We start from the raw sequence: 13,882 nt of genomic DNA on the forward strand, positions 1-13,882 counted from the left end.
GTACGCAATTACTTACGATCTTAGTCTTGAAACTAATTACCACATTTAACGAGCAAACCAAATGAATGGATCTTAACCTATTATCTGTTTTTATTAGAGCTCGTTAATTATAGTTGAAACGATCCCTGGAGAATCTTCAAAATAAACTGCTTCAAATCGTACAGAATCAATTACACTGATCCACTATTAACATGAAACAGGGCATCATAATACTTGAGAATGTGTACTAAGTTTTGATCATTCAACATGCGCATGTTGACTTTAAATATTACGTTTAAACGAAATCGATCATCAATTTATCGATTTGTAATTTTATCGAGAAACTCCTCGTCCCTTCCTTTCGATTAAATATCAATTATTTTAATAATAAAACAATAATATATACACAACTTCAAGTGTTAGAGTAAAAAAAATAATCGATACCAATTGAAGTTACATCTTTTCTAATTATTATGGAGAGTAGAAGTAAGGAGTAACATCTTTTATGGGAGAAAATGTGAAAAAGTGTCCAGCGTTTTCTAAAAATAACTAGGGGTGCCCCGTCACGAGTTGCTGTGGCTCACAATCAGTCCGATACACACGTCTTTTAATCATTGCGATTATAAATTGAGATATAAACTATCCTATCTTTCAAGTGAGATGAAACTGCATACAGTGTGCAAAATTTGATTAAAATCGGTTTAGTAGTTTAGGAGTCCATTGCGGACAAACAACGTCACACGTATGAATGTAGCGATTGTAAACGAATTGAAGTATGCCGAGTTATGTAATAATGTAATAAATATAACCTTAAAGAATTATTATGTGATTTTTTATCATTTAATTTGATGAAAAAAGTATGCGAATAACAAAACAGTTATGGGTCAAATTTGTGCTGTGAAATTTGTGTTCCTTGTTTATTTCTCAATCCTACTCTAATAATATTTTGGCGCTTCCTTTAAAATTTACCCTCAAGCTACTGTGGCGCCACCCTAATTGAATACATTTCGACGGACAATTTTTGTATACAGAGATATTACTCCTTACCTCTACCCTCCATACTAATTATAATAAGTATGTCATGGATAGATAACAAAGGTTGCTAAAATGCAATGCTAAATGCGTTAAATGATCTAGTAAAAAAAAAAAAAGTAACTAACTATAGATGACATTGACTAATTGCTTGAAACGATTAATCAAGTTCTTGTTTTGTTCATTATTTTAAAAGTGCAACTTGGTGGTCGCACGTGTTAAGGCATAATATTAAAAAGTTGCATAGATTTCTATTAATCAAAATCTCATTAGCAAATTACAATGCGATCTCGACTGATCTAAACCCGTTTTAGAAATAAAAAAAAAACTCCTTGATTATCCTAATGTATTATAGTTTATAACGGATAACTATATCATTTTTGGACAGGAAGAAGATCGTTAGGAATTGCGAATGCACGCGATTATTGCGTGGGTTCAATTGTTTTACGTCGCATGTAAGAATAATAGAATTATCTACAATCAAGAAAAAAAACACTACAATTTTAATTACAATTATTTAAAAAAAAAAATAACCAATTTAAATCTTTTATAAACTAAAGAATTATAATAATAATAATAATTATTATTATTATTGCTAAAAATAGAGTAATTAAAATTAAAATAACAAGCAATTATTATATTCAAGAGTTATGTTAACCAAAGTGGTATGATAAAATGTTGTTTTTTCGTTTAAATTTCTAATAGGAAAAAAGATTAGATTAGATTAGATTAGAAGATTTCAAAATAGATTTATTTTGTTCCGTCTATCTGATGAACAAGGACGTGTGAAAATCAGCAATGAAAGGATACCTTCTGCTAGAGTATACTAGTACTAGTATCCATTTACGATTATGTCCGAGTATATGTGACAGTTTTGTGACGTTTAGAGTGTCACAGGAAAAGGAACATTATCCACTCAACGTGTTCCAAACCACCACTTTACGCTCTATTTGAACGTAAAGCTCTTCAGTACCACCCACGGCCTTCTTCCCTGTTCAAAGTACGGCCCTGTCTTTTCTATTATTTTTATATATATATATATATATATTTTTTTTTTAATATCATTAATTATAACATCGTCAAATCTATACGATTTTATATAACATCTTTTTATATTATTATAATTATTATTTTGTTTAAAATTATAATACGAAAAGTTGCGTCACAAGTCACCTACTTTTAAATTTAAACAAAATCGTATTTTAATTAAATGGACAAAATTTTGTTGCATAATAATTGTAATAAAACATTGACAAAGAAAATGATAGAAAGAAGGTCGAAAGAATTGAACGATTTTATAATAAAAGAGATAGAAAATAGAGCCTATTCGGGTTAATAGTTTCTTCTTACGTAGGAATAATCGATTATCGTTTATGGGAGCGTCGATTTTTCTCACTGCGCATGCGTACACTCAATACGCGGGAAATTCGTTCGATAAAGATTCATCATATTTTTCGAATAAAAATTAATTATAAAAAACATTATACATATTAATTATGAATAAAGTATTTTACTGTATTTCATGTGAAATAATATTTATGGTTGTTGTCAATAAGAAAATGATTGTAAATAATCGTGATTTTTCTTATATTAATTATATTACAACATTTGTTTCGTTGTAATATACACGCGAATAGAATTTACGTGTTACCCCAGGAAAGTTTTCCTTGCTCGACATAATTCGAAGATCGTTGGTTGCATAGTCCTTGGAAGTTATTCGTAGACCAGTCTACGAATACTCTCCTCTTCTATCTCTATTTCTCTATTTCTCTATCTCTATTTCTCTCTCTCTCTCTCTCTCTCTCTCTCTTCCTCTCTTTACACAGTTGAAATTGTGTGTGTTTTACTTCTACAACTTGATCGTTATCTACGTCTATTTACATTCATGTGTTATAAGTCATTTATATTTTATCAGATTTCTATAATCTTTTTTAATCCTTTTTTTATATTTTTAATACACATTTTATTATTATTATTATTATTATTATTATTATTATTATTATTATTATTATTATTATTATAATATTGAATGTTTCAAAAGATCTATGAATTACCATAAACCATAAATTAAAATACAAATAATGAATAAGAAAATGTAAACAAATAAATTGCAAGTATATAAAAAATTTATAACAATATATAATTTAAACAATTACAATTACATTTATTATAAATGTAATTTGTGTTGGATAAACAAATGAATTTGTTAGAAATTTATAGAAATTAATCGTACATTTTTAATCCTATTATTCAAATCAATTCTAATGATAAGTGTATAAAGAAAATATAAAAATAAATTGTTTTTCTTATTTCGTCTCTCTCTCTCTCTCTCTCTCTCTCTCTCTCTTTCACATATATTCTATCTTTCCCTCTCTATCTTTCTTAAGGTCCCCACCACATTGCTTGTAAACGTTCGACGCAGACCAGTGCCGTAGAAACAAGGTAGGAAACTTATTCTCTGGGGTTTATAGTTTATCGTGGGAGTCCGTGGCGACGTTGGATAGGAAGCTTCGACAGTGCTTTTCCAGCTCTCGAGGCCGAATGATCGGCTTTTAAGAACCCTAAACTCATAACATCTTATTCTCCTTATCAGAAATTCTCTTTCTCCCTCTCTCGCTCTCTCTCTCTCTTTTTCTCTCTCTCTCTCTCTCTCTCTCTCTGTTTTATTACCAATCGAGTGATACGAATCGTTTGATCGTTTTAACATAGATCACATCGTTTGTAATTACTTGAAAAAAAAATATAATCACAATTTTGAAACAAATCATAAACAATATAGTATTATAAAAATAAAAATAAAAATAAAATAAAAAAAAAAGTGAAAAACAGGAGGAGAATTCGATCGGCAAGAAAATCGGATTGAATTCTCATAATGAAGCTTATCTTTATTTCATGCTGTGCCATCGTTCTTCTTCTTGGATATCACGGTAAGAATTTTTTTTTATCTGTTGTCTCTCTGTGTGTATGTTATTTAAATTTATGTTTTTTTTTTTGTTGTATTATTGTATGAAAACATTTTATTATCAAATAGTTGTGTAAGAAAAAAAATTATGTTAGGTAATGATTTGTTATATTTTCTTTCATTTTTTATATTTCAACATCACGAGAAGACTTTTTATTGATCGATGATAAAAAAAAAAAAAACAGGATCTAATTAAATTCACTTTGTCTCTCAGTGATTTTTTAATTGATTAAACCATAATGATGTACACGTTAATAATCGTTTGCTTATTTTTAATGAATCACAACGAAGAATAAAGTATTTACATCGATTAAGGAACTTTATTTTTTTTTTTTTTTTGATAAAAAAATAGATCTTTTTAGTTCATGATGGTATCTCATGAAAATGCATTGGCGCAAACGTCAGCAAGATCGATGACGAACGTACTATGCGCAAAACGGCATCAGCATTGCCACTAATGCACAGAAATAGAGCATGAAGGGAGAAATGCAACTAAATTTCTATTACAACATAATGACTTTGTTTGTTACATTTTTATTCATTGAATAAAATGGTGTCTTTTTTTAATCATCGTATTCATGAAACACAGAACACTAAAACTTTTGTTTAAGTTAGTTGAATATTTCATAATCGAGAGGAATACGTTCTTAGAATGTTCAATTACAGAATGAATAGCTGATTTTATCTTACGTCGATCATTAAGTATAATAAGTAGTAAGCATGGTCTTGAATTATAGCGATGGATCTATCAGAAGAGTCTAACGAAATGATCGGTTTTAAATTACACGATGACGAATTCAAGTATTTATATTACACCTCTGTCAAATTTTGTTAGATCAAACGTTTTTAATTAATCAAATGACACAACATTTGTTTGATTAATTAATTAAACATTTAGTTCACGTGATTTTTCTCAGAAACGAGATCATCGTTTTGTGCGCATACTTTTAAAGAAGCTTAATCTTTCCGCGCGTTTCTAGGCCACGTAGCTGCATCGATTTTTATATCAGTTAGGGTCGAAAGTTCGATGAACTTATCTTGTGCGCGTTTATGGGTTAAATTTTTTCAATGTAATTATTATACAATAGTTGGATGATAATTATTCAAAAGTACAATTCAATTGTATTTTAATTGCAACGATGATGAAGTTTCATAATAAACTTTATGTCAATAGGATCAAACGTTAATAAACATTTTTATTGAAGATTTGATTTTCTTATCGCTTCGTTCTCTCTCGATAATGATGATGATGATGATGATGGGATGACCTCTCTTTTCGTTTTAAAATAAATTACACGCATATTATGAGCTAATAAGAAATAGTTAAATAATATCTTATTAACACGATCCTATTTCGTTAATTATTTAGTTTTAATTAATATTGCATTTGTTAATTTGTAGGTGCCAATGCCATAGAGTGTTACGTGTGTAACAGCAACGATGACAGCAGATGTGCGGATGAAAATCCACCTGACGCATTGAAAAAAGATTGCGGTAATCTTAAGGAAGGTCCGAAATTTACCATGTGTCGAAAAATCACTCAGGTCATTGAGTTTAGCGTTAATGGCCGTAAGTAATTCATTTAATCCTAAGTTTAATTTACATCGAAATCGATATTTCAATAAAAATATTCCTCTGAACTCCTGTAATGAAAAAAAAGATCGTTCAATATTTGGAATACATTTCGTTGTTTTTTTTCGAATTCAGTGCCAGCTAATACTCGAGTGATACGTAGCTGTGGTTGGATCGAATCGAGTTACAAAGGAAAATGTTATCAAAGAAGCGGTTTTGGTGGACGACAAGAAGTTTGTTCGTGTTTGAATGATTATTGCAACGGGGCGACGACAGGTGCCGATCAACCACCGAAAACGTTTATCCTATCGTGTGCACTAGGTGTCATCCTTCTTGCAATTGCACGCAATTAGATTGATCAAATATTACGAGTCCCTTCTTCATCGATATGCCTCCGATTCTTCTGAGTTTTTGTCATCGCCATCAACAACAACACCACCACCACCACCACTACCACCACTACCACTACTACCACGACCACTACTATCATCAACGATGACACAAACGACGACGACGACGACGACGACGACGACCGCATAATAAGAAAAAAAAACAAAACGTCTATCAACAACGTTTCTTGATAAAAGAAAAATTATCAAAATTACTAAATTCAATAATTGATATTTACAAAATTTCATCATCAAAGATATCATCGAGGAGTAGGGGGAGGGTGGTGGAAGGAAAAAACAAATTAATGGTAAAGACGATAAAATGACCATTTATCCACCATTCGTATTAAATGAATTTATAAAAAAAAAAAAAAAAAAAAAAACAAGTCATAATAATAATAAGAATAATTGTGCGGTCTTTCCATTTCCGTCTATTCGTCGAAGGGCCGTTTTAGTTCGTTTAGCGTAACGGGGTCCCATCAAGCTAATGATAGAAAAAAAAAAAAAAGGAAAGTACGAAGGATATTAAAGAAAATTTCACGTACTCCGAATTCGCGAGAGAATAAATGAGAAGATTATGTAAACGATTTATTCCTCACAATTACGCCGAAGTTATATTCGTCTGATTTTAGATCAAACGTTTGTTCGAAAGCTCGGCATAGAAAATAAATGTAATATTAATTAATTTACAACACACACACACACATACACATATACACACAAAATTTACGTTTACGTACGAGTTTTTTTCTTCATTTCCTATAGAATTGAGATGACCCAAAAATTGTACCTAATTACAAATCTCATCAAATTTATTTATAAAACAAAAGAAAAATTTAATTGAGTAATAATAAAAAAAATGTGTGCATCAAAAAAAAAAAAGATTTGTTTAAACAAATTTGTATCATCAAGTGCGTACGTAAACGAGTTGTTAAATGTTACATACATGGTACACAGACATAATACACACATAAATACACACTCGCTGTGTTCATTCAAGAAATTTTATCGCATAGAGAGCTTTAATAATAGAGAAAGAGAGTGAAAGTGAGAGAGAGAGAGAGAGAGAGAAAGAATGAAAGGAAAAGCGTATCAGCCGTCTTGTCAACTTTGGATATTGCAAACAACCGATATCCGATATAAATCTCGATACGTTTTCATTGCAAAAGTCTAACAGAAATCTAATATATAATAATAGTTATAAAAATAATAATAATAATAATAATAATAATATATAAATACAAATAAAAATATAAATAAATATACATGTATAATGGGAGATATTGTATGTATAAGAAACGTTAAACAAAAAAAAAAAAAGTATTTCAATTCATTCTAAAAATCTATGATCAAACGATTCGTTTGATTGCCACACGTTAAATCGTTAAAATGACAATGTTTATCTCGTTAAATCTTTTTACATTTCGATAAATCGATCGATCGATCGATCGAACGATCGTAATTCGTTCGTTCGTTCGTTCGTTCTAATTAATTCATTTAGTTTCTCCCTTTTTGTAGAAAAAAATTTGTCGATGTTCACATGTATTATCGCATCTTGTTAATTTGAATAAAATTCTGCAATCAGAGATAGAAAGAAAGAAAGAGGGTAAATGTTACTTACATTAAACTTATTATTAATTAATACACACGTGACTCTCTTGCTGCTATCAAAAAGCAGTCAAATATTTTGTTTCTTTCGTCGTTTCTATGCTAACAGAGAGTGAGAAAAATTTGTTTGGGAACCAATGGCCGCCACAGTCAGCCTACCGTTTTATTTTCTTTAACGTTTTTCAAGTAGATCATTGAATTCAGTAAAGTGAGTTCAACATAATACATTCGAACTGTATAATTATTCGTTATTATTATTATTATTTTTTTTTCTTTTTCAGTATTCTTATTTTCCTCATCTTCTACTTCTTTCAATTTTTTTTTTCTTTTTTTTTTTTAATATTCTTAACATGCAAGCGAATTTGTACGTGTTTCAATTAACATAAGGGCGATCTAACAATTCCCGATTGATAGTTCGTTTCGATCAGAAATTCTGTTCGTTTCTTTTTGCTACTTTTTTTTTTCTATTTTCATTCAATTGCATTGCCATTTGTTTGACCGAGTCTCGCATGAACTTGGTTTGGTCATAGTAATCGCAAGTGTACGATGTTATGCCTGAAATTATTTCGGTATATTACTGGAATACCCTCCTCAAAAAGGTACGAAGAAAACCCTTATCCAACTTCAAGAGGATCTCTTTCGTCGGGTGAGTTCTCGTTTCCGAGCAAATATGTTTATGTTCAATTTTGTTTTTGCTAATGAGGTTAGGTACGAGTGTCAATTGACAATTTATTCTTAAGGAAAAAGAAAAAGTACGAACGTATTTTTGACAGAAACCGAGCCAAAATCGATCATTCGATTCTGATCATCGGATCATGCATTCAGCGACTTCGCGATCAAGTCAATCGTCTCTGCAATCTTCCGTACCAAATGCATCAACGTCGTCTCTTTTGCAACAACAACAACAACAACAACAACAACAACAACACCACCACCATCACCACCACCAGCAACAACAAATCCTTTACGGACCTGTCGTCAATCCAGTGATACCTCTCCAACCTTATGCCCCAGGAATACACCCAACATGCATTTATCCCACAACTCAACGACCCGCAGGATTATCATCGACTCCCATTTCTTTGCAAATGCAAGGTTAATTTCTACAAATCATTACTAACTACTCGTTAACAATAAATTGTTTCGATAATATCGATAATCGTTAACGTTTACCTATCTTAGGCAAGCCCAATAGATGGCAATGCAAGAATAAGATTAACCGTGGTCACCAACAACACCAGCAACATCATACTCAACAACCATTCTACAATTCCAAGCTTGTGTTTGAACAAGGCTCGAACAATCCCCCGTTACCGTCTTCAAACTCATCGTCCTTCATTCTAACATCATCGAATTTTGCCCACGGTGGACTCTTGGGAGAATCTTACAATAATCCTGCGGTGGCTTTGTTACCTCAAACCCCATACGCGAAGTCACTGGACAATCAAGCATTCTGTTTACTCCAAGACCGAGACAAATCTCAGTTAGCTCAACGTCAACAGTCATCATCAGCTCGCGGTTCTTACTACAACATATCTTCAACAAATGCTTGCAATTTGCAAACAGTTAATCCAAATGCATTTCAATTGGCAACCGTAAATCCATTTTCTACTGTGACATCATTCACGAATAATCAGATAACAGGACCGATACAAACCGTACAAGCTACACAAGTCTTCCCAAATCCACAAATAGGTTTATTGTTTGCTGGACAATTGCGTGAAAAATTGTCAGAGACAAATATCGAGGGTACTTCATTGAATACATTGAATGCATACTCGAAAGATAAGTTGTCGGTCGTCAATAATACAATACCAATTAATTCTAGTAAGATAGATAATCGCGGTGACTGGCCGGTGCATGAAAACAAAGTGACTTCAGTGAATAATTTCGAGTGTAATTCAAAAGAACCGTCTGTTGCACGAACAGGGGAGAAACTAATAGTTGAAACTGCACAAGAGGAAGGTGCTTACTCGGACGAATCTTCGGCAAGTTTCGAATTCACTCTCGAGGCCGAGAAAATGGTCTCTGCATTGTGCAACACTACGTCGTCGAACGATTTAAGTAAAGAAGAACCACGCAATGGAAAGAAATCAGAAGTTAATGCGTTCTTCGATGGGGCTGGTGATAATCCATCGAACAAGAACAATTGGCTTTTGAATTTTTGCACGGATGAAAGTAACAAAAATGAAAATAATAAATCTATAGCCATTCAAACGGATGGTCCTTGTACAGACAGATCCCAATATCCCGAATTAATTCGAAAAACAGCTTATTGGGGTTGCACCAAAGCTGAAATTGTTCTCAATTCAGAAACGCTGCAGCAAAACTCTAGCAATGGAAAGTGGGATCGTTTGATCAATTTGTCTTCGGCTACTAGAACAGCGATCACCAAATCTTCAACTTGTTTTCCAATATTTGCTGGAGATCGTATCTTTGCTAAAGACTTGATAAAAGCTTTGTTGCGTGTCAGCAATGGTTGGCTCATTCTCGACAATTATCTGAACAAACAACATTATCCTAGTCTTGCTGAGAAATTAGACGACGAGTTACTTCGATGTTTTCAAACTTGGGAAGAGAGTACTTACGAGTTGCTTCGGCAAATCGTTGAAACTTTTTTAAAATTGGAAGAAAAAAGTCGAATGTCTGGCGATAAATACGAGAACAAACTCGTGGATACATCTGTGGCATCTTTCCCAGGCGACGTAACTTTGTATACGTCGATCGATCTCTTCGATTGTTCAAAAAACGAGCCTAATCTAAAGTCTACCAGAAAGGAAACCAATAATGAAACTTCGAAAGACGAAGAACAACGACAATTGGCGATATCATCCACCGTGTCGACCGATGATGGTACTCAAAAAACTTATCGCAAAGAAACCAAATTACGAAGTAAGTGGACAATAACAGAAAATTTAATATCTTCGATAGGCAGTGAGAAATCATTAAATCGTACAAAAAATAACGTACGAACAGGTAGCAGATTTCGTAACAAAAACGCATCCTCGTTGTCCAGTAAAGTTGACACGTCGGAACGATCGGTCAATGCTGAATTCTTTCAATTGAGAAGCACCGTAATGGAGAGGAATCACGAAAGTTCCAAGGAATGGCTATTGAAAGACAGGAAACAGGAGTTCTTTTTCGACAACAACATTCCTACCCCGTGTATGAATGCAGGATTGATTTATGGTATTCAAAGACCAACCACTAATATGAATTATGATCCTTCCATGTTTGGGAATACTTTAGCTAGAAATTTCTACCCTGGTAATGACAATGTTCCCATAGCACGCGTCGATAGCAGAACAATGTACGAGAACAAATCGAATATCGGTGCTCCGATTTATATTGGCAAGTCATCAACCGATCAACTCGAATTATCAGCTGTTCCAAGGAACAGGATGATGTTGTTGAGTCAAATAGAACCGGATATACCAGAGAAAGAATCCGAAGAGATGACTGCTAATTTATCCGCTTGGTTTGCCAGCATGAGAAATGCCAATGGACAAGTCCAACAGCAGCAGCAGCAGCAGCAGCAACAACAACAGCAGCAACAACAACAGCAGCAACAACAACAGCAACAATTACATGTTCAACATCATCCGTTGTCTCATCGAGGAGAAACTCTTGCTAGAAACACGATAGACTTTACCAGACAATTACAAATCGATACGAATCGACAACTTCAAACATTAAGAAACATGCAAAGTATTCAAAGTGCACCGTGGAATGCTGAACACATTCTCAGCAAACGATTGAATGTACATAGTCAAATTACTGAAGAATACGATAGCTCAGAAGATGTAAGAGTTTACATGAAACCTGGCAGTTACAATGTACCAAAAAAAAGACATCATAGAAGAAGTAATACTCGACGTTCTGACAATTTACGCGGTTCTGGAAATAATTACAAGAATATGCATTCCAGCAAAAGTGAAAAAGTTCCTAAAGTATTAGCATCTTCAACCCCGATAACTCGAACTACATTAAATACCACAACAACGCAAAGTGTCTCTCTTCAAAATTCACCGACAATCCTGAAACGCGTTACTTCAATTAAAAACAATCTTGAACAAGATGTCACTTGGAAGGCAGCATGTGCCTCGGCAGAAATCCTATTGGAAGCTCTCAACGTAAAAGATGCGAAGAAAGAAACGATCAATGATAATTCTGAGAACGAGGATAACTTTAATGAAGTCAAAGATATTAAAATCGAAAAGGAAAGTGACAAGGAAGATCGAGTATCGTCAAAAAGTTTACACCGTTCAAAACTATGTCAACGTAATCAAACGAAATCTGGGAAAAGCCGAGACGACATTGCAGAAATCGATGCATCGAGTTACGAAGCATCCGAAGATGATTCTGGATCAACCAGCAAATTATCTCCACGTACAAACGTTCTTCTTAATTCACAAGACAATCGTAATACCAAAACAAACGTGAAAACTGATTCGTGGCTGATCAGAACTCTGAACAATGCTAGTATGATGAGCAAACAGAGAAGAAGACAAAACGATTTCGCAATAGTTGAAAGTTCAGAATCATCAAACAGTTCGATGATCGAGGAAGAACGCACTTGTTTGACTTCGATAACAGCTGTTGGAATGACTACAACTATTACAGCTACTACTACGATCAAAGATCGAGAAGATATTGCTGCTATTGCTGCTTCCCGAGAAATTGGTATCACCGATCGTGCCAATGAAAACGATCTCTTAAGTGAAATCAAAAAAGACAGTGAAAGTACTGTTGGACGTGCTACTTACTCGGAAACTGTACGTAGATCGACAGGATTTTCAACAGGATTATCATCTAACGTAATAAGATCGGTTAAAAAGAAGCCCATAAATTCGAGTCCATCTTTAAATTATACTACGATCGTACCGATTCCTGGACGTAAATGTTTCAACAAAGATTCCGAAAGGTCTTATCATTTGTTACACAAATCGCGAAAACCTTCGTGTAAAAAACTATCGAGGATGATGGATGACAATGAGGATCGTAGATCGGAAGATGGATCGTTCACTTGTTCGAAATTAAAAATTGCAGATAATGAAACGTCTTTGTCAACGATGATCAATTTATCATCGAAATCTGGTGCAAGTAAATCTTTGCAATGTAAAAAGAAAGTAGATAATAACGAGTCGATCGATAATTTAGTTGAAACAAAATGTGCAAGTAAATTGAACGATCGTGGCTAGTCAGTTTGGTATAGTTCGAGAAGAAAACAATCCTTAAGTCCACTTGCTTTGAGTAAATTAGAAACTATATATCGTGCTGTTTGTCAAATGGACGAAACGAACATTTTTAAATATCCACCTACGTCCACTTCAAGCCCCTCGATCGGAACGGTTAGTCCTCGATAGAAAATAGTCCTGTTCTTGATTAAAACCTATGTCAAATTTATTCGAGATTATTTTACAGATGGAAGATTATTGCAAAGTTATCAAAAATCCATTGTTTCTCGAAACGGTAGAATATAAAATTAAAAATCGAATTTATCACAAGATCGAGCATGCTGTAAGAGATTTTCGAAGAATCGTTTATAACTCGAAAATTTATCACAAGGTTTGTATAATATTTCTTAACGATTATTTCCGTATAATTAGTCAGTCATTATCGCATATTATACATTATTTTTCTTTACGATAGAACGATAATGATCGCGTGAAAAAGATCGAAAATTTATCGACAAAACTTGAGGAATTATTCGAAGAACACTTTACCAATTGGGATTTCGATAATATTAGTGGAAGTCCGAGAGAAGATGATTCACCGATACGTCCAAAATTCAAATCAACTAATTCGAGTCAAAAAACACTTGCTGGACGTTATAAAAATTCGAAAAAAAGCCCTTCTACTATAACCATTGCAGAAAGTACGACGACGCTTCGATAACGAACCCTTTCTTCCCCCTTTCTTCCCTCTCTTGCCATATTATAATTAATAACAACGAACAATATCGGAAAACTATTTTATGAGTGATGAATAATTATTATAGCTATAGTATTGTGCCTTCTAGTCATTAGAAATGAATCATAATTGTTGATATTGTTATTGATAAGTATGTTTTAGGAATTCATTTGATCGAATTTCAAATTTTCCCGCCTTCTCGGTGTTATCCTTTTGGTATCCATTTTACACCGCTCAATTCGAATCCGTAATTTTCGTATTTTTAATAATATATATATAAATAAATATATATCACGAACGTTCAAAGTAATTGTCAAAATATCATGATATATTTCAATGTAAATTATAAATTATGAACAATAAATGTAATACATAAAATTAATTATAAACTCACCCTACTACAAAGATTATTTCCACAATTTCCCAC

At 33.0% G+C, this 13,882-nt stretch overlaps 3 protein-coding genes across 3 annotated transcripts in view; 2 read left to right on the top strand and 1 right to left on the bottom strand.

The window, feature by feature from the left end:
- Positions 1–1,319, bottom strand: part of LOC107067376 (uncharacterized) — a 2,443-nt gene extending 1,124 nt beyond the window's left edge. Inside the window, exon 1 of the mRNA XM_089177130.1 lies at positions 17–1,319. The gene's annotated coding sequence lies outside the window, so the exon portion shown is untranslated. The remainder of the gene's footprint in view (positions 1–16) is intronic.
- Positions 1,320–3,508: 2,189 nt separating this feature from the next.
- On the top strand, positions 3,509–6,320 carry LOC107067477 (uncharacterized). Its single transcript, XM_015323044.2, has 3 exons — positions 3,509–3,938; positions 5,375–5,542; positions 5,681–6,320. Exons 1-3 carry the CDS (start codon positions 3,884–3,886, stop codon positions 5,896–5,898), a joined length of 441 nt encoding a protein of 146 aa, XP_015178530.1. The 5' UTR covers positions 3,509–3,883; the 3' UTR covers positions 5,899–6,320.
- Positions 6,321–7,685: 1,365 nt separating this feature from the next.
- Positions 7,686–13,765, top strand: LOC107067476 (uncharacterized). The gene is made up of 4 exons (XM_015323042.2): positions 7,686–8,637; positions 8,725–12,893; positions 12,967–13,110; positions 13,195–13,765. The coding sequence occupies exons 1-2, from the start codon at positions 8,358–8,360 to the stop codon at positions 12,741–12,743; spliced, it is 4,299 nt and encodes a 1,432-aa protein (XP_015178528.2). The 5' UTR covers positions 7,686–8,357; the 3' UTR covers positions 12,744–12,893; positions 12,967–13,110; positions 13,195–13,765.
- Positions 13,766–13,882: the final 117 nt, after the last annotated feature.

Source organism: Polistes dominula, unplaced genomic scaffold, assembly GCF_049000335.1.
Source record: "Polistes dominula isolate Pdom_NZ unplaced genomic scaffold, Pdom_raw_medaka contig_20, whole genome shotgun sequence".
Lineage (NCBI taxonomy): Eukaryota > Metazoa > Arthropoda > Insecta > Hymenoptera > Vespidae > Polistes > Polistes dominula.

Excerpts from the sequence above, each read along its gene's own strand:
- LOC107067477 (XM_015323044.2), top strand. The coding sequence starts at position 3,884 with ATGAAGCTTATCTTTATTTCATGCTGTGCCATCGTTCTTCTTCTTGGA. Across the intron at positions 3,939-5,374 it reads TCTTCTTCTTGGATATCACG|GTGCCAATGCCATAGAGTGT; the intron begins GTAAGAATTTTT and ends GTTAATTTGTAG. Across the intron at positions 5,543-5,680 it reads TGAGTTTAGCGTTAATGGCC|TGCCAGCTAATACTCGAGTG; the intron begins GTAAGTAATTCA and ends TTTCGAATTCAG.
- LOC107067476 (XM_015323042.2), top strand. The coding sequence starts at position 8,358 with ATGCATTCAGCGACTTCGCGATCAAGTCAATCGTCTCTGCAATCTTCC. Across the intron at positions 8,638-8,724 it reads CATTTCTTTGCAAATGCAAG|GCAAGCCCAATAGATGGCAA; the intron begins GTTAATTTCTAC and ends TACCTATCTTAG.